This window comes from Prenolepis imparis, unplaced genomic scaffold (assembly GCF_030444845.1).
Source record: "Prenolepis imparis isolate NDT839.2.m4 unplaced genomic scaffold, iyPreImpa1.0 SCAF_13, whole genome shotgun sequence".
NCBI classification, from domain to species: Eukaryota; Metazoa; Arthropoda; class Insecta; order Hymenoptera; family Formicidae; genus Prenolepis; species Prenolepis imparis.
Genome location: NW_028141171.1, coordinates 9,104,628 through 9,124,280, shown reverse-complemented (window position 1 = coordinate 9,124,280; position 19,653 = coordinate 9,104,628). Strand labels below are relative to the sequence as shown.

Genomic DNA, 19,653 nt, shown 5'->3' with positions numbered 1-19,653 from the left:
TCTCCACGAATTCTCCCGCATTTGCTCCTTCGAATCTTCTCTTGACCTGAAAAAAATAATAAATCGTTATTTCAATTTCGAAAAAGAGAGATAAGAAATATATGCCTCTTTTCTTTCCTATCTATTGATGCCTCTTTCTTTTCCTTTATACAAGGAGTAGAGTACTGCTGTAATAATATGTTAATAATAATATAATGTTAATAATAACGTGAAATTTTCTGTCTATATTTCTCGAATTGGCTGTTATTAAACAAGAGGGAAATGAGTCGCTAATCAGCATTGATTAATTAACGTTATTATGACTGTAATTACCTTAATTCCAATATAACACGCGTGTAATAACAATTAGCGATTGAAGACTGCAATTATTTCTGGCCGTTTTCGGCCATCTTCTCGATTCGCCACGAATTCTCTTGCGTTTTCACGGTTTACCTCTGAACTGCCGCGTTTGCTCTTTCCTCGACTTGAAAAGAAATAATAAATCGTTACTTCAATTTCGAAAGAAACAGATAAGAAATATATGCCTCTTTTCTTTCCTCTTTATACGTTCAAACAGGAGAGCACTGTTGTAATAATGTTAATAATAACGTAAAATTTTCAAATTTCTGTTTCTCGAATTGACTGTTATTATCAAGAGGAAAATGTGTCGCTAATCAGCGTTGATTAATTAACATTATTGTGACTGCAGTTACCTCAGTTCCAATGTAACGCGCGTAGTAACAATTTGCGATTGAAGATTGCAATTATTTCTGTCGGGAATATAATTATTACGCTTTATCAATTAGCGAAATGAAGATCGGTGGAGATGTTCGGAAGATGGATGCCGAATGAGAGGGGGCGCCGTTGACTAATTGCGATATCAAGAGAGTTGTCCAACAAGAAGAAAATAGATAGATATATAATGTCACGCGATTGGCTATCGACTAGAGAATTTTCCAAGTCCCGAAAGTTTGTCCACTCAACCTTCAAGTGGCGCTGCGTCACGTGGTCGCGCGGCGGTCGGAATTCGGCGGCGCGGAGTGGGGGTGAGTGGTGGGGGGATGCGCGCGCGGCGCACGGCGCACCCCCCACCACTCACCCCCACTCCGCGCCGCCGAATTCCGACCGCCGCGCGACCACGTGACGCAGCGCCACTTGAAGGTTAAAGTCGAACGCGCGCGCATATCGGTGGCTGATGTTCCATCTACGTATTTTATTACGTCTGTGGGCCGTGTTTTTATTTCTTCTTCCTACTGTTATGGCACGTGAATTTTTCAATCATTTCTATCATTTGAATCATTTGATTGATCAGAGCGAAAGAGATAAGGATTTCTCCATCCCGATATATCGATCAAATATTTGTAGCGTCAGTTTAAGCGTTAATTTAATTTAATCTCATTGTCAGTTGTATATCAAATGCGTTAGTTGCACTTTGTATATACCGGTGAGCGAAGTGAAGTTAACCAGTTACTGTTTGATTTAATTTTAATAATCGCAAATAGAGGTCTCCACTTTCGACGTCCGGCTCACATTTCGCGCCATTCCGAATTATTATAGTTGAGATAAAAATTGATAAAAAGATCGTTAGAATATAGATTAATTATTAGGTATCATTTCGTCTAACGAGTATAAAAGATGTCAGAATCTTCCAGCACGCACGTAGATCCGGAAGATACTATCAACATTTTAGTAGCTACCGATATTCACCTTGGTTTCGATTACAGTAAAAAGAGAGGTTTGTTTTTACGACGCAAATTTTCATAACATCAAAATAAATTTTATCGCAAATAAAGAAATCTGATACAAAGTGCATCTGAAATTAATATTCATTATCTTTCTTTTAAAAGGAGGACACTCGGATGACAGTTTCATTACCTTCGAAGAAATATTGAAGTATGGCAAAGATAACGAAGTCGACTTTATTTTGTTGGGTGGAGATCTCTTTCACGATACCAAACCAACGCAAACTACTTTACTCAAGTGTGTAGAATTGCTGAGGAAGTATTGTTTAGGTACTAGGTTAGTAGTATATTTGAAATAGCTGTAATATAATGAAGAATTGGAAACTTATTACAAGATGATGTTACGTATGTGTATATCATGTTACAGAGAATGCAACTTGGAATTTTTGAGTGATTCAGAATTGGTATTTCGACACTGTGCGCAAAAACATGTCAACTATGAAGATCCCAATTTAAATGTCTCGATGCCAATATTTACGATCCATGGAAATCATGATGATCCAAGTATATATCTAGCTTCTGTTTAATTTTCATTTAGACATGTAAATTATATCTTTAGGACAAATATTTATATATGATATGTTTTGCAATCTGTTAGGTTTTGGTACTGTTGGCTCAATAGATGTACTATCAGCTACTGGACTTGTCAATTACTTTGGAAAATGGACCGATCTTACTCGTGTAGTTATACCCCCTTTAATTCTAAAGAAACGTAATACACATGTTGCACTTTATGGTTTGAGTTACATTAATGATCAGAGATTATCCAGATTATATAGAGATGAGAAGGTATATTTACTTTGTATATATATTATATCTCTTTATCCAATTATAATGTCTAATATTAATGACAATTTTGTATGAAAACAGGTGGAGTTGTTACGTGCAAAAGACATAGAGACTTTTAACATTTTTAACATATTTGTTTTACATCAAAATCGTGTCAAACATAGTGATTACGCTTATGTACCAGAAAGCAAATTGCATGACTTTCTCAATTTAGTTATTTGGGGTCATGAACATGAATGTCGTATTACCCCTGAATTAAACACAGAAGGTGGATACTATATTTCCCAACCAGGTAGTAAAATTATATATTTTTCTTTTTGACTTATATATTTGTAATATAATATTTCAGAAATTGTATAAAATATTTTTAATTAATTTTTCTAAAATTTTAGGAAGCTCTATTGCCACTTCTTTGTGCGAAGGTGAATCAAAACCTAAGCACGTGGGTCTTTTAAAAATAAATAAGAATAATTTCAAAATGAAAAATTTAAAATTGAAAAGTGTTCGACCATACGTCTTTGATAGTATGATTCTTAGCGATCACGATATTAAAATAGGAGATTGTATTTCATTATCTGACTCTATACGTCAATATGTAGATCATTATATCGAAAATGAGCTTATGCCTAAAGTTGCTGAACAACTCACAGGTATGTTAATCACTTTGTCAAATGTTGTACATATTTTTAATATTGAAAATGTGATATTTTAGAATATCCTAATCAACCGAGTCAACCTTTAATTCGGTTAAGAATATTTTATAATGATGATAATGAGCAATTTGATACATTAAGGTTTGAGAATATTATATTAACACTATATTGGATTATTTTTTTCTCTTTTACTTGCATTTTCAAAAAAAAATTATACTTTCAGTTTGGCACAAAAATATTGTGATGAAGTTGCTAATCCAATGGAGATGATTATATTTCGTAAAATAAAAAATACAGATAAAGCAAAACGTGGTTCTAATGATGATATTGATGATATGGATGATATTACAGAATTATTCCAAGCAGATGTAAAAAAATATTATTTAGTTCTTATATATTGAGCATTGATTTTGTTTCATATTTTAACATTGGTTAGATTTTTATATTTTCGTAGATTGGACAAGATTGGACTAGCACAGTACCAGGACAAATTAAGAAATATTTTGATAAGGAAGAAAACAAAGATAAATTAACAGTATTGACTATAGCAGGATTAAATGAAGCATTGAATCGATATGTTGATCGAAGTGACATAGATGCCTTTAAAAATATTGTAAGGTAATTATATTTGATAATTTATTTTTGGAATTAACTATATCCCACCTGTAGCTAAATTGTTATATAATTTTACTTGCTAGAGATCAAATGAAAAGAACCATTGAATATGTAAAAACAAAAAACAATGAAAAGCCAGAAGACATTCGTGAAGAAATTAAAAATTTCCGCGATGAAAGACTTTCAGAGGAACAACAGGAGCAGAGTAATGTAATAACATTTATATGATCTTCATGGAGTGTAACATATATGTCATAGTTTTATTTACTAAGTTTTCTTTTTAAGGTTTTTAAAGCATTAAACAATCCAACACAAACGAGTCTTAAAAGTGTTAAACAGTCTCGCAATGTTATGAATGACAGTGATGATAGCGATCAGGATTTAAATGCAACATCATCGACTAAAACTAGAGGAAGAGGAAGAGGTAGAGGTTCCAGAGGTGCTAGAGGATCCACCAGAGGAAATCGTGGTGGCGGAAAAACTAATGAAAGAGACACTTCCATTGCAAAAATGCTGGTACAAATATTATAGAAATATATTATTGTTAACTATTATATTTATTTATATATATAAAAATATAACTTTTTTTTTTTTTTTTAAGAGTTCCAGAAGTGCAAAACAAGCTCGTGGCTGTATTATTATAGATGATTCCGATTAATTATTAAATATATATGCATAAAAGAAGATTATATATATGAGAACAGGTATTTTTGTATACGAAAACTATTTTTTTTATGTGTATACAAAAAATGAACATTTTTATTATTTAAATTCGTTCACATGCGTGCGTTTTCCTATGTTTGTACAATGTTTTTTTTTTTTGTATTATAAAAAAGTATGAAAATTAGTGTATATATATAATATATATATATATATATATATATATTGGATATATTTAAAAGAAAAAAATGTTTTCTTGGTAAAAAATTCTAAACTATAGCATTGTTAAGAAAAAAAAGTTTGTATTCTACGAGGAATTCAGACTTTAATATGGGATTCAATGTTCAATAAAAAAATGTATTATATATATTTGGATTCTAATTAGTAATATCTTTATCACGCTATTGAATATATCGAATATTTCTCATCCAACGTAACTATGGAAACTTAACAAGAAATACATCACATGATTGGCTATCAAATAGAAAATTTTTTAAGACTAGAAATTCTCCATTTAATAGCCAATTGCGTGTCTACTTGTTTTTTTGTTATTTCCCGTATGCGTACTCTGCTCGAATAAAATCAGGCAAGTTGCGCATGCGCTTCTATATATACTGTCGTTAATGCCTGAAACGTGTTCTTTTATCGTTCCTGTGTTAACCCTACCAGACGGGAAATAAGATCACGTAATTATAATTTGCAAATATTTAATAACAAGTATTCATCTAGCAAAAATATTAAGTTGAATTCGTTGAAAAAATATTTATAAATAAACTGCAACTTTAAAATTGCTTTGCATCTTACACAATGCTTGGATGCAGCTGGATAAATTTTCGTGATTAATAGTATACTTTCTTTCATGCATATGACAAACTTAGAATCTGTCTCAAATATTTATACAAATGTTCTCGTAGTAAACAGAATAGCAAAGCAGACGATTGAATGAATAGTCGATTAATAATTGAATACATGCCATTTCTTTAGAAAATGCCGCCGAAACGAGGAAAGGTACAGAAGGAAGAGGTTCAAGTTTCTCTTGGACCGCAACTTCGTGAAGGAGAGGTAGTTTTTGGAGTGGCTCACATCTTTGCTAGCTTCAATGATACATTTGTACATGTCACCGATTTATCGGGCAGGTTTGTATTATGTTAAATTATACTAATTATACTTGTGTTAGATTATACATATTGTATAGCTATAAGTATAAATTTAGCAATTTTATAATATATAATTGTTTCTTTGATTTATGCAGGGAAACAATCGCCAGAGTTACTGGTGGTATGAAGGTGAAAGCGGATCGTGATGAAGCCTCTCCTTATGCAGCTATGCTTGCAGCTCAGGTATATTACTTGATTTAATTATTGTATTCACATTAAGGCGAGAAATTAGTATTTCATATTATGTTATCCACATTCAGGCAGCATTTAGATAATAAATCTTATCTAAGTAGCGTTCATGTTTGTGGAAAATTAAATTCTTTTTGATAATTGAGAACATGTGTATATATTACACTTTTCTCTGAAAAAGAAAAGAAAACATTTATAAACATATAATATTATACATGGGGAGATTCAAATATAGCATGATATTAAAGAGTATGATTTTTAATCATAATACATATAACTTTGTACTTTGCAGGATGTTGCAGAAAAGTGTAAATCGCTAGGCATCACAGCGCTGCACATCAAACTAAGAGCTACGGGAGGTAATAAAACAAAGACTCCAGGTCCTGGTGCACAATCTGCTTTGCGTGCTTTAGCCCGTTCAAGCATGAAAATTGGACGCATCGAAGATGTCACTCCTATTCCTTCAGATTCTACCCGTAGGAAAGGTGGACGCCGCGGACGCAGGCTTTAGGTCATTATGGCTTTCTATATCTCTTTTATCTTTCAATAAATATTTTAAAAGAAGACAAATATAATACATTAATGAAACAGCCTTCACATTCCTATATATATATAATATACCCACACACATACATATAGCTTTAAAAATTTGAAAAATTATATATATATATGTTCCTTATCATTACATTACAATAAAACCATACAACCAATTACACAAATTAATATAAGAAAAGCATTCTCTTAGAATAAATAATAACACAAATTATAAAAAAGTAATATATAAAATTAATTTTACATTAAATTTTTATTACTGAATATATATAAATACATATATTAAGCTTAAATATGATAAAACAATACAATAAAATTAAATATTTAGGCACCTTTAACATTATGATATTTTGACTATTGACAAAAGTATATATGTATAAAGCATTTATATGGTGTTATATAATGAAAAAAATTATGCTTTGTCAACTAACTGACCAATATTAAGATACAATTTAACCTTTACATCAACTTTTTGTGGTGATTTATGTTCCAGTGCTGCAATAGTATTCACATATCCGTGTTGCATGACAAATCCGACTATAACTGGTTCTTCATTATTTTCAGTATCGTGTGGAATTACATGTAAACGAATCACAGCTTTATTTCCTTTTCGCCATACTACGAGTCTAAAAAGAAAAGTTGTGTAAATTATAAAACTCAAATTATTTTTTCAGAATAATTCTTACATTATTTTTATACTTCACATACTTTGGATCATCTTGAAAATTATGATTATCACTTGTATCATCATATTCAGCAGCATCGTCTCTTGGCGGAAGGATCAATGCACTGTGAGGCAGTATTAAATCTGCATTTGGTGTAACTTTTATTGGTTTAGGATCCTCTGTTACAGACGCCTGCCGTACAGTAGATGGCAATAAATTTGGAGATTCACTTCCCTATTAACATAATCTCAATTTAAAAAATGTACTATATGTAACACATGATAAAATCGTATGTTAGTCTGATATTACTTGCTGAGTATCTTCCTGTTTAACATCTTTTTCCTTAATAAATGAAGTAGATAACGAGGTATCTAACGGCAATATAGTTATTTGAGTCTGATGCTGTGTTGGATTGCAGAATTTTAAAAGCAATTCACTTGATTTTCCTGGTTGAAGTGGTTCACAAGTAACAATCTTTACTTCTGGAATATGATAACTAAAAAAAATTCAATATTTTGATTATTATATGTATATGAATGTATCGTATAAATCAAAATTATTTTACAACATTAATAATTTATTTTTTAACATAATTCTTACAATGCAGCTAGTAAAATTTTGAATTTTGTAGATTGAGGACAGAGATCTGATTTGCTGACATTATGTTCACACACTCTGCAACGTTGTGACCTTTTGACTAAAAATTGTCTGTGCTGAGGACGCAATTCGTTTATCTTTTCAGCTTGCACTTCTGGGTATTGTAATCTTTGTTCCAATGTTGTAACTATTTCACAAATGTATACATATATTTAGAGCAAAATCTCTATGTATTCATGCTATCATTTTATAAAAATTGCAAATTTTTATACCTTTAGTTATATCTACAGCTTCTGTAAATATATCGTCTGGTAAGTCTTCTATTTTCTCAGTTGCAATAGATGGAACTGGTTGAGCAGTTGATTGAGATTGCATTGGTGGTTTCAAAGGACGCCCAATACGTTTACGAAGCAATGCAGATGTAAAACTGAACATTGTCTGCTATGGACAAGGGATAGTTAGAAAAATATCTTTAAACAAGTGTATAATTAGTTTTTGTTAAACTCACAGCTGGCATATAAGAACGCTTTGGATGAAATTTCTTCCTTTCGCATTGTTGTTTCTCTATAGAAGCTAATATCTTATGATAATCAATGAGAGCATTAATGCGTATTGTATGTGGATTTTCCTGTTCAGGCCATCCTCCAGTTGCTAAATAGAAATTTAAAATATTTAAAATAACTTGTTCAAGATATCACAAAGCTGTATAAATTATATAATTATAAAACTATACATATTTTATATTAAATTTTTCTTACCTACAGATTGATCAGGTATCCCTGCATCTCGAGAACTCCATCGACACAATGAACAAAATAGATAATATACTTTTTTAGGAGTAGCTTTAACATCCTTATTTTCTTCTCCTTCTGTTACTGCTGCTTTTACAGTTGTAGTTAATCCTGCTCTTGTAGATAATGTTTGAAAGCAGCAAGGGCAATCGAAGCAATTGGAACATCTGTCAATATATTATTATAATTATTATCATAATACTCTTTCTAATGTATGAAATCTGAAATATACAAACGTACTTGTTCTTTTTAAGACGTACTTCAGATGAAGGTAAATTTTCCATACAGTTTGGACAGTAATGGGAGTCAACCTGTGAATAATAAAAACACTTTGCTTTTATGGAGCGCGATTTGTACAACGAAAAATGTTTATAATAAAAATGCAATTATAAAATATATATATATAATTATATTTTATTTGGATTTGCTTATAGATTTTAAGAGACACACCTCTTGACAGACACAGTAGCCGCATCGTATCATCAAGCAATGTCGACAAAAATATATCTTTGATATGGGCTTTAATGAACCACAATTGCATACGTAGCGCACATAATCCGGTTGGTTTAAATAAGTCATATCGGAATAATTAAGTTAAAAAATTTACAAGATAAGGAACGGAAACGTCACACACTGTAAACGTTTCTTTCGATCTATACTTTGATAACCTCAATTCTCAACCATTTTCTCTCCGAAACGTCAGTCAATGCATAGATCATAATCAACCTATCACTATCTATCGCAGGGAGAAGCAGAAGAGTAGAGTGGCTGCACTTTGACCAATCGGAGACCGAGGACCTCTTTGCCCTGATTGGTCAATCGAGCGCTTCGTCCTAGGGAAATATATTTCCGAACACAATCTAGAATGCTACTGCCCTCTGGCGCAACTTCGAGTTGTTCGCGGTCAATGTTCGCACGCTCCGCATCGCCGTTCCGCGAAAGGGTGAGTATAATAATTAGTGAATATAATAATTAATTATTATTGGTATCCTTATTTGTGCGCATCAATTATAAAATTCAATGGATATAATATTCATTTTTATATATTTACTTTCGCGCGCGCGCGGGCGATGTTGGTTTCAAGAGATTTCGAGGGCGTCAAGTATCGAGGTCGACGCGCTTGTTTGGCGCGCTTTTCCCGCATTTTCTTTCCGCCATTATCAAGAGCGCGCGTCGCCCGACGATGAGTGCAAAGTCTCGCGCGATCATTAATTGTATTCCCTGTGTGATTAGTATATGCGCGCGTAATCATAATTAATTATTTTTGAGAGCGAACGTTTATATATAATGAATTGCGTTGAGAATTCGCTAGTGAGACTGCAACGAAGAACAATGAGTGAAATAAGAGACGAGGGGGAAGACTTGGACGGCATCAAGCGAAGGTGAAAAAAAAAAAAAAACAAGGTAAATAATTTATTATTTATATAAGATTAAATGAAAAAAAATTTTAATACGCGCAATAATTACTTTTAGAGATATTGAATATAATTTGAATACTTATTTGCTTTACATTATAATAAAGATTATTTGTGTATTTTACAGATTTACGATATGTACTAGACTATGGAACATAACCGTGCATTGCATCGGTGAGTTTAAAATATTTTCTACTTTAATTAGTAGTTAATGAATTTAGGAATATAACAAAATATACGTACAAAATAAATCAACTAAATGAATAACATAAGAATAATAAACAAACAAAAAATTAAAATTTTATAAAAATTATTAATATAAATATCTAAATTTAAATTATTTACAGAGATAATAAATGCTAAAATATAATTTTTTTATGGTTTGTTTAAATAAATTACTTATTAATTTATATTATAATCATATTCAAAATAAATAAAAATTATATTAAAAATAATAAAAGTTTAAGTTAGAATAATTAATTTCTCTTTATATGTTACAGATCAACGTAGCAAAAAATAAAGGACTCAAAAAATTTGAAAGCAGCAAAAGGCATGATATCGGATGCCGAAGGAGAAATTTCTAGGTATTTATTAACAATTTATTAGTTGGATTAAATAAACATTTGTTAAATGTATTTAAATATATTGTATAATAAATTTAATATATTTGTTTGTTTATTTTTGTTGTATATTTATTTATTATTTATTATTTATTCAATGCATATAATAATTATTTTTTACATGTTAATTATTTTAAGCGCTGTTACAATTTGGATTTAATTTCTATTTTGCAGATCAACTTATTCTTAGCTGAAGACAACGACAATCTGAGAGGAGGAAAAGGTCTGAGAGAAGCATCGGAGGCTGGCAGAGCAAACTCTGAGGTGAATATTGTAATACTGTATAATACTTGTTATAAATCGCATATATATTACACCTCTCTCTCTCCTCTCTTCCATTTTTATATTAATTCCCTTTCTAAAAAATCTTTTTTATATACATATAAAAGTTTATGTTAAAAAAATAGTTCTTACAAATTTTTTAAAGTTATTTAACTATATATTTGTTGATTATTGTATGCGTTGAATATAAAATTCAATACGTACAATGATAATTTTTATATAGAAATAACATTATTTTGAATGCTGCTATAATTTGAATTCCATTTGTATGTTACAGATCAACGTAGCTTCGATGCAGTCAACTCCGCTGTCGTGCATCGATTGGTGAGTGAACCATTATATTTTATTAAGGTAACGGATTTGTAAAAATTAGATTATGGAGATGTAGATTTAGATTTAGATTGTAAACTGTAGATAGTTCCGTTACCTCAAAATGGAAGGATTACAATAAATTAGGATAAAAATTTCTGTATAAAGGAAGGAAAAGGAGACAGAAAACATATTTTAAAATATATTTATATAATATATTTAATCTAATTTATTTGATGAAAGAACACACTAATGTATATTAATTGTATATGGGATTTTAAATTATATAAATGATTATATAATTATAATAATTTATAATAATTTATCATTATAATAATTTATCATTATTATGCACCAGTTTTATTCCAATTCTTTGTAGTCCATTCATTCATTTTGATCGATAACTTGTCTTTAATTAAAGCAAAGTTAGAATAAATTTATATATTGTCAATCATAAAATTAATCTAGCACTCTTTTGTACTGAAGCATATTTACCATTAAAAACATTGAAATATCCAACAATATATAAGAAATAATTTTTATATTTTTTGTACATAAGAGGGTGCTATAAAATTTGAATTGTGATAATATATATATTTCTTTATATTTTTTTCATATATATCTTTCTTTATATTTTTAATTCTTTCCTGTCTTGTTATATTTTTGATTGAAAAAAAATATTTTAAATTTACTTACATTTGTACATCTAATCTTGACAATAATATATAATTCTATTCAACTCACATGGATATTACTTTATAACGACGCGAAACCTATAGTTCATATAATCTAAGCAACGCAGTTTGCACCAAAATCTGCGATGCGCACCAATTTCGAAACATTTAAGTTGCAACACACGTTTTCCTGGCAAAGCTATATCAACAGCAGCAAACCTGGTTTGCATCTTTAATAATAATGAATAAATAACAAATAAATCTCTTTTTCATATTTTTTATTATCGAACTGAAGATTATTTTACTAATGTTTTCTCATATTGTATAATGTTTTTTCATTTTTTTTTCTCGAAAGTCTCGAAGTATTGTTACCTCTTTTTGGCGATGCTGATTGACTGTCTCGATTCGCGTTGTGCATTATATTCGTAGCATCGAGAGACTGTCATCACGAGGGTTAACAGTTTGACAGTCCAAAATAAAATTAAATAAAATAATAATGTTTTAAATAATATGTTATAATATTTAGAATTCGATTAATATTTTTGACAGTTATCATTTGATTTCTGTCAAAAAATATTAATCGCGAATAAAGTATTATAACATATTATATTACTTACAAAATATTATTTTAATTATGATAATATATTGTAAATAATATAATATGTTATAACATATATTTATAATATATATTTTGTCCGCGATTAATATTTTTTGACAGACATCAGCTGATAACTATCCAAAATATAAAAAGTATTAAGGATCGATTGGACAAACGTTATTTTGGTTTTAAACGAGACTTAAATATGTGTTTATCTTTATTTATTTAGGAAAATAAAAATATACACATATTTAAGTCTCGCTTAAAGCCAAAATAATACTGGTGCAATCGAGCCTAAAACATATTATTTAAAACATTATTTTATTTTATTTTGGACAAACTGTCAAACTGCTAACTCTCGCAATGACAGTCTCTCGATGCTATGAATATAACGCAGAACGCAAATAGAAGCAGTTAATCAACAAAGCGAAAAAGGGGTAACAAATACTTGTGAGAATCTAACATGCCTTTTTTAGAAAGACTAGGACTAGAACACAGCGCGCGCTACGCGCGCGGCATTCCTCGATTTTATATAAAAGAGAATGATATTTTTATATAAAGTTTGTTTGATTAATATTTTTTGACAGAAATCAGCTGATTAAAAACGTTAATTTGCTAATTAAATTTTAAAATAAAAATATGTTATAAAAATTATAAAATAATGTTTTAAATAAAATGTTACAGTACTTTAAACTCGATTAATATTTTTTGACAGTTATCAGCTGATTTCTCGCAAAGAAATTTATGAAACATCGGAGCCATAAACGGAATCTTTTACGAAAAGCTGATGATAGCGGAAAGTAGAGAATACACGATATAATTTTTTTATCAGGTAATTCTAGCGCAACTTAAAATATATATATATATATATATATATATATATATATATATGTAAGTATATATAAGTAATGCTCAATGTGTTAGGATATTCATATATTAAATAGAATAAACATAGGATAGATCATATATTTTTATAATTATTGATTACATTATTATTTCGCCTATTAATATCTATCAAATATTTTTGAGTCCAACGATTTAAAAAGAATAAAATTAATTAAATTTAATCTCAATTATATGTAATATTACATAGCGTAGTGCGAATTTGATTTTTCACAATTTTTTTAATCATAATGGGAACAATTATTTTATATACTATTACATGTAAAATGTCAAAATATTTTTACAAATTACATATATTTATTCTACATTGCATTGATATGCTCACGTCTCATCATGGTGGAGAGAAATATCACTTCTCGGATATTATTTCTAATAAAACTAAATTAATTATAATTTTCTCTTAAAATTATAATTATAATTTTCCACTACGCACAGATTTTGTACATATTATTATTTTCTCGTCCCGTGTTTCGCTGTCTATTTTAATCTTATTACTTCGGAAGTACTCATATGCGGATGAAAGTAGAAGGATTCGTGAGTGTACGATCATGAAGTACCATCACGCGATGGTATGTCGAGTACATATAAACTCAGCCAAGCGTATAGAGCAGCTGATAATTACAATGTGTACTTCTAGGAAAAGCGCGGAGATGTATTAAGAGAATAGAAAACTATCGAAGGCAAACAACATTGATTGCAAAATATTTTTCTATTATCTTTGTAGATGCTCCAATCGAGAAATCAAAGGAATCCAGCTGACAAAGACTTCCTGTGCGTTACGCGGCTACAACGATACGGCAATTGCAGCTGCAAAAAATTTCTCTGGACAACCGCGGATCATTCTGGCGGAAAGAGAGAAGGGCGGCGATCACGTGAGTAAAGAGTGAAAGTTGGCTTGTGTCCCGCATAATCTTCGTATATAATAGAAGACGATCGATTCTTAATTAATACGTTATTTATATTCCAATAAAAATAAAGCTTTATTTGTCTTGCTAATCAGTCGAGTCCATCGTCATGCAAATAATTATGAAATATATAGGTATATAGTATGTTATAATCTTCATAAAATTTATTTCTATGTTATGTTGTATTTGAAAAACAATTTTCGTTTATGTCGAATATTTCGATATCATATGGTGATCACGTGGGGGGAGTGCATGAATTAAAATTGCTAATCGCATACTATGCAATCTCATCATATCTTCTAATCACGCTTGACCGTAAGGTTAATAACTGGAGAACACACAAATCCATCTTCGTTTCTCTAAGATCGGTCTAACTGTACACGAAATGGTAATCGAGAAAAAGATTCAAGAAGATTTAATTTTTCTCTCCCTTTCTCTCACTTAAGTTTTGAGAAAAATCATAGATTTTATTTTCATGGATACTAAAGCAACACAAGCGCGCGCTACGCGCGCGCCATTCTTTGATTTTATGTAAAAAAGAATGATATTTTTATATAAAGTTTGTTTAAACTTAATTAATATTTTTTGACAGAAATCAGCTGACTAAAGCATTAATTTGCTAATTAAAATTTTAAATAAAAATATGTTATAAAAATTAAAATAATAATGTTATAAATAATATGTTATAATACTTTAAACTCGAATAATAGTTTTTGGCAGAAATCAGCTGATATATAACTGTCAAAAAATATTAATCGAATTTAAAGTACTATAACATTTTATTTAAAACATATTATATATTATTTTATAATTTTTATTACATACTATTATTTAAAAATTTAATTAACAAATTAACGTTTTAATCAGCTGATTTCTGTCAAAAAATATTAATAAAGCGTTAATTTACTAATTAAATTTTAAAATAATAATACGTTATAAAAATTAAAATAGTAATATATGTTGTAAATAATATATTATAATGCCTTATCTGCGATTAATATTTTTTGACAGAAATCAGCTGATAACTGTCAAAAATATTAATCGAGTTTAAGGAATTATAACATATTATTTACAACATATTACTATTTTAATATTTTTAACATATTATTATTTTGAAATTTAATTAGCAAATTAACGTTTTATTAATATTTTTTGACATACACATCAGCTAATTAAAGCGTTAATTTCGAACTTTTAAATTTAGACAATTCTTGAAAGAATTTTCGCGCGATCAAAATGCTTTCTCTGAGATTTCTTAAATTGCCTTTAGCTATCTCCGCAAACTGCAATCTGATCTCCGCTGCAAGGATAATCTTGCGAACGAACATCTGCGCGAACTAACAGTATACATAACCGTATTGAGATTATGCAAGGCTAGTCGATAGCCGGTGGACAGTAATGGCAGATGTTTTACGCCAGTAAACATAATATTAGTCGACGTCGCCGCCGCGATAGTGCATAGCCAAGCTTAACGGTGGAACCATCATAACGCCCCGTAATTGCGATCCGATTCTCCTCGGTATCCTTGGAACTTGGTGCTATTTGGAACACCAAGGTAACATCAAGGTATTCGATAATTGACGATGCATTCTGAATGAAGTCGGTATTTCGTTGAACGATAAGAACGTATAGTCTTTTACTGAGCGCACTTTTTCTTTGAACTGCCTTGATATGTATATTGACTCTTTTTTTTAGCGAAAAATATCAAACAAAATTATTATTTATTTAACTTTCCAACGTTTAACATGTATCTTTGTAAGTTTCACAAATTGGAATTGTATCAAAAAATAATTTACTAACACAAGAAATTAATTAAGAGATTTTATTACTTAAAAATTTTTTTTTTAATTTTTATATTTTTAATGGCTTATAACGCCAATATTTTTCTAAAAGAAAAATTGATTAAAAATAAAAGAATTCGGGGAAAGTGTGTACGACTTGATGAGGGATATTTATATCTGATCTGATTATAAAGTATAAAAATGTATTAAATATATTTGCTGCTGTATCGACGATTGAAATTTATTAACAGCATAGCTAAATAACTCGTTATTTTTGAAACATCGGCGATAACTTTCTCGATACTCATAAGAATTGGAAATTCTCTCTTAGCAGCTCGTATATATTTCAGATAATATAATTATTAGTTCCTGCGGCTGTCTTATGAAACACGGAGATCTCAAGACGGAACTTGTAATTCGATTTTACGTTTCCAGTAAAAGCAATTAAAGCGATATTACGTTTCGATATTCAATCTGTATGTTTAATCAACGATTATTTTTCTTCTCCATATCGCGAAAGGAACGAGCCTTCCGATTCTTCGATTATGCGTAATTGTCTGATTGGATTGTTCCGCGTTCGACGAGGACACGGTGCGCGGCTTTATTGGTGTTGTAACATATGCTGCCGTCGAAAGACATGCAACGCAGTAAAAGTTTTTTCTCTCTTCCCGGTGGGAAAACAGGAAGGAAATCGGCATGCGTGTCGCGCGCAATGGAATCGATGGATTGATTATTAATGACTTTAATAGCACGCGCGGTTCTTTACAGGAAATTTCATGATAAGCTCGAGTCCATAGCTGTACAGTAACATGGAAGTTGTTAGGAAAAAAAAAATCTGACTCATTCTGAAAATTACGCGTAACGAATCGTAAATTATTCTGTTTTCGTTTTTATAATAGCGAAAAAATTTCTATTGATCTTCTGATGTCTATTAAAATGCTTCATCGATTATTGATAATTAATTGATCATTTCTAATTTTTTATAACAATTACAGCGTAATCTGTCTCTTTCGAATTAAACGCTATTTTATCAGGAGACCTATTCTCTAATGGAAAAAAATATAATATTAAAACAAGAAAAAATCTATTTCTGTAAAAAATATCAATAGCAATCAAATGACAGATATATTATTAAATCTGTGACTGTGACTCTCTCGAGACTCGTAGAAAATTCAATTGAAGTTGTATCTATCCATCATATTTTCAACAGCCATTCTATATTATATGTATTATAAATAGCGCGCTGTATCTCAATATTTCTTCCTTTGATATTGCATCTTATGCAAATCGAATAAGCGAGAAGAAGAAAAAATTATTCACTCGTTCTTTTCCCTCTTCATAGTCCTTCAATTTCTTTTAGATCGATGTCATCGTTTACGGATTAAGAAAGAAGACATCACGCGCATTCTAATTTTATTCAATTTCTCATTCCATACCACGTGTGCGTGGTTGTTTACAGGAAAGATTTTTTTCAGAAACTCTAAGGCACGAGGAGAGGGAAAGATGGACGAACAATAATTTCTCTGGAAGAATCTCGGCGATGGAATTCGAAAATCACTTATTAAGTCAGTCGGCCAGCACCGACACGAATACTTGAGGAGACGGGGCCTTCTCGACCCGGAGAGAGAAAGAGAGAGGAAGAGAGGAGAGCGTCCTCTGCGATCGCGGCATCTCTCACTGTGGCTGGCGAATGTAGGTCCTCGCGGGTCGGCACCTATAATGCGAACCTCCTACCTCGCGCCTTCGATTGCAGCCGCTTCGAAAACAGCACTTCTCCCTCTCCTTTTAACCCCACCAACCTTCGAAGTTCATTGAGAGCACGATAACAGGTGTCCCGCATACCGGGCAATAAATGTAGTCGTAAGAATAGTGTGCTAGTGTTATGTTTTTTTCAGTAGGACACTAGTCATAAATATGTAGATTTGATTTTCGAAGCGAGGACCGATCGCGTGTTCGTATCCACGAGAGGATTTTGCAAGAATACAAATATTGAGATATATCGCACCTGTATTGATAATACAGAGTGGTTGTTGAGAATATGATGGATAGATGCAATTTCAATTGAATTTTCCGCGAGTTCGAGAGAGTCATAGTCACAGATTTAGTAATATATCTCTTATCATTTGATTGAACGCATTCATATAAAAAGATTGCTATTATTCACACTGGTATAATCTCGTCTGTCAACCTGCGGTTTTTCGCAACAATTTGCGCTACATCTGCTCAATGCAGCTGCGACAGTTAACGGATGTACTCTGGCTCGTCGATCAGTAGCACGAGCCGTACAAGGCCAAGAAGAGAAATATACCGGACCTATCTTGACCTATCAGCGAATTTAGTCTGTAACATATTTTTTTTGTAATAATTTACAAAATGTATACGCTAGACGTTTCTACATATGTTTGACAATATTGCTTTTACAATACTGTCAAATTGTCATTACGGCGTAATAGAGATTAGAGAGGTTCCGCGAAGTTCTACAAATGGATGACACAAACCAGACCCGGGCTGGTCAAAGAGTCGGTCGAGGAAGCTCTCCGATGCGCCGCATGTCCCGGTGCCGTGGCCGACCGAGAGCGTTCAGAAGATGAAGAAGAAGAAGAAGAAGCGGGGAAAAGAAGTCGAAAAGGTAGGGAGAGAATGGCGAAGAGGGGTCCTATCCGCTTCGCCTCTGGCCTCTCTCTCTTGATACACCTTTCTCCGGTTCCCCAACACCCGGCGGCGGGCCTTGATTCCCCTTCAGTCCTCACCGGGACACAGACAAAGTTACGCACCCGGAGAAAGGTCAATCGGTCGGCTGCTCCGTCGCGCGGAGCTCTCATAAACTTTTTCCTATTCGATAATCAGGTGTAATTTCCACCTTATCGTTTAACGTACCACGTGGAGTTATCAATCTCTCTCTCTCTCCTTAATCTTTTTTTAATTCATTTTTTGTGACGTTCTTTGCCGGATTTTAATATTTCTTTCGGGAAGCGCGCTACTGTCAAAGACCGCGAAAGGTGATCGCGAGGTGCTCGACGGAACTGTCGCCCATGTAACGGACAAGTTAGCACCGATACTCGCGGGATTGGTTCACGTGAGAGTGCACGTCTTTTCTTCCTAACTTTGAGCTAATTCAAAGTGCTGCCGCTCCGAGGGACTCCAAACAGATGGGCGACGACATGTGGAGGCTTTGGTTTACGAAATTGCTTTTGCTAGTGACGCTCTTGCTGACCATCACGGTTCAAATACGATCCGAGGGTGAGTTTTAATCCAATAGAATACGGATGTATTTATAGAAAAAAAAGAACGGTATAAAATAATACATAAAATAAATTTTATAGCATGTATTCATTAACATGTCATGTATGAACATATCAAGTGTGAACGACCATTTTATTAAAGCAATAAATAATTATACTCATCGCGAAATAACGTTGCATCGCGTGTTTTATTGGGATTCGCATAGCCTCGATTCAACATGGGCTTTAATTTATTCATTACACCCGTTGACGTATAACTAACGATCAACGACGGCTAGACAGTGAATCTACTCTACTCGTCAACACGGAAACGGCGCGCGTGCACGTGATAATTTCTTTTGTAACACCTGTTCTTCCGCGTTCACCTCGAGATAATGCGGCGTTTTCCATTAACAGGACATCTACCCGTACACACTTGTGTAACGCTAGGCTCGGCAGAAACGAGCCGACGCGTAACCAGTTCTCTTTCCGTGCAATTAAAAATGTATAACGAATGCAAAATTAAAAAGCCGATCTACAGCGTCGAATGAATGAA

General features: G+C 31.7%; 4 protein-coding genes across 9 annotated transcripts in view; 3 read left to right on the top strand and 1 right to left on the bottom strand.

Moving 5' to 3' along the window:
• The first annotated feature begins 1,123 nt into the window (after positions 1-1,123).
• Positions 1,124-4,624, top strand: Mre11 (double strand break repair nuclease mre11). Its single transcript, XM_083053030.1, has 12 exons — positions 1,124-1,714; positions 1,827-1,998; positions 2,089-2,225; positions 2,320-2,510; positions 2,592-2,802; positions 2,903-3,160; positions 3,223-3,304; positions 3,387-3,531; positions 3,618-3,781; positions 3,862-3,988; positions 4,064-4,294; positions 4,380-4,624. The coding sequence occupies exons 1-12, from the start codon at positions 1,615-1,617 to the stop codon at positions 4,434-4,436; spliced, it is 1,875 nt and encodes a 624-aa protein (XP_082909156.1). The 5' UTR covers positions 1,124-1,614; the 3' UTR covers positions 4,437-4,624.
• Positions 4,625-5,023: 399 nt separating this feature from the next.
• Rps14 (ribosomal protein S14) lies at positions 5,024-6,363 on the top strand. Its single transcript, XM_083053448.1, has 4 exons — positions 5,024-5,124; positions 5,423-5,574; positions 5,691-5,778; positions 6,077-6,363. The coding sequence occupies exons 2-4, from the start codon at positions 5,426-5,428 to the stop codon at positions 6,293-6,295; spliced, it is 456 nt and encodes a 151-aa protein (XP_082909574.1). The 5' UTR covers positions 5,024-5,124; positions 5,423-5,425; the 3' UTR covers positions 6,296-6,363.
• The window catches only part of Dctn4-p62 (dynactin subunit 4), a 104,445-nt gene continuing 90,861 nt past the window's right edge, over positions 6,070-19,653 (bottom strand). For 3 of the 6 annotated variants that reach the window (XM_083053437.1, XM_083053435.1, XM_083053436.1), the window contains exons 6-13: positions 8,630-8,700; positions 8,357-8,556; positions 8,107-8,249; positions 7,871-8,039; positions 7,602-7,785; positions 7,311-7,497; positions 7,045-7,235; positions 6,070-6,962 (exon numbers count right to left, since the gene is read on the bottom strand). In XM_083053437.1, the coding sequence (XP_082909563.1) occupies positions 6,749-6,962; positions 7,045-7,235; positions 7,311-7,497; positions 7,602-7,785; positions 7,871-8,039; positions 8,107-8,249; positions 8,357-8,556; positions 8,630-8,700 (1,359 nt within the window). In that variant the 3' untranslated portion in view covers positions 6,070-6,748. Of the gene's footprint in view, positions 6,963-7,044; positions 7,236-7,310; positions 7,498-7,601; positions 7,786-7,870; positions 8,040-8,106; positions 8,250-8,356; positions 8,557-8,629; positions 8,701-8,839; positions 9,110-19,653 lie in introns of those variants that run through there. The other 3 variants (XM_083053439.1, XM_083053441.1, XM_083053438.1) reach the window with 3 other exon arrangements.
• The window catches only part of LOC145944853 (uncharacterized), a 59,568-nt gene continuing 58,522 nt past the window's right edge, over positions 18,608-19,653 (top strand). Inside the window, exon 1 of the mRNA XM_083053432.1 lies at positions 18,608-19,116. Within this exon, the coding sequence (XP_082909558.1) occupies positions 19,026-19,116 (91 nt within the window). The 5' untranslated portion in view covers positions 18,608-19,025. The remainder of the gene's footprint in view (positions 19,117-19,653) is intronic.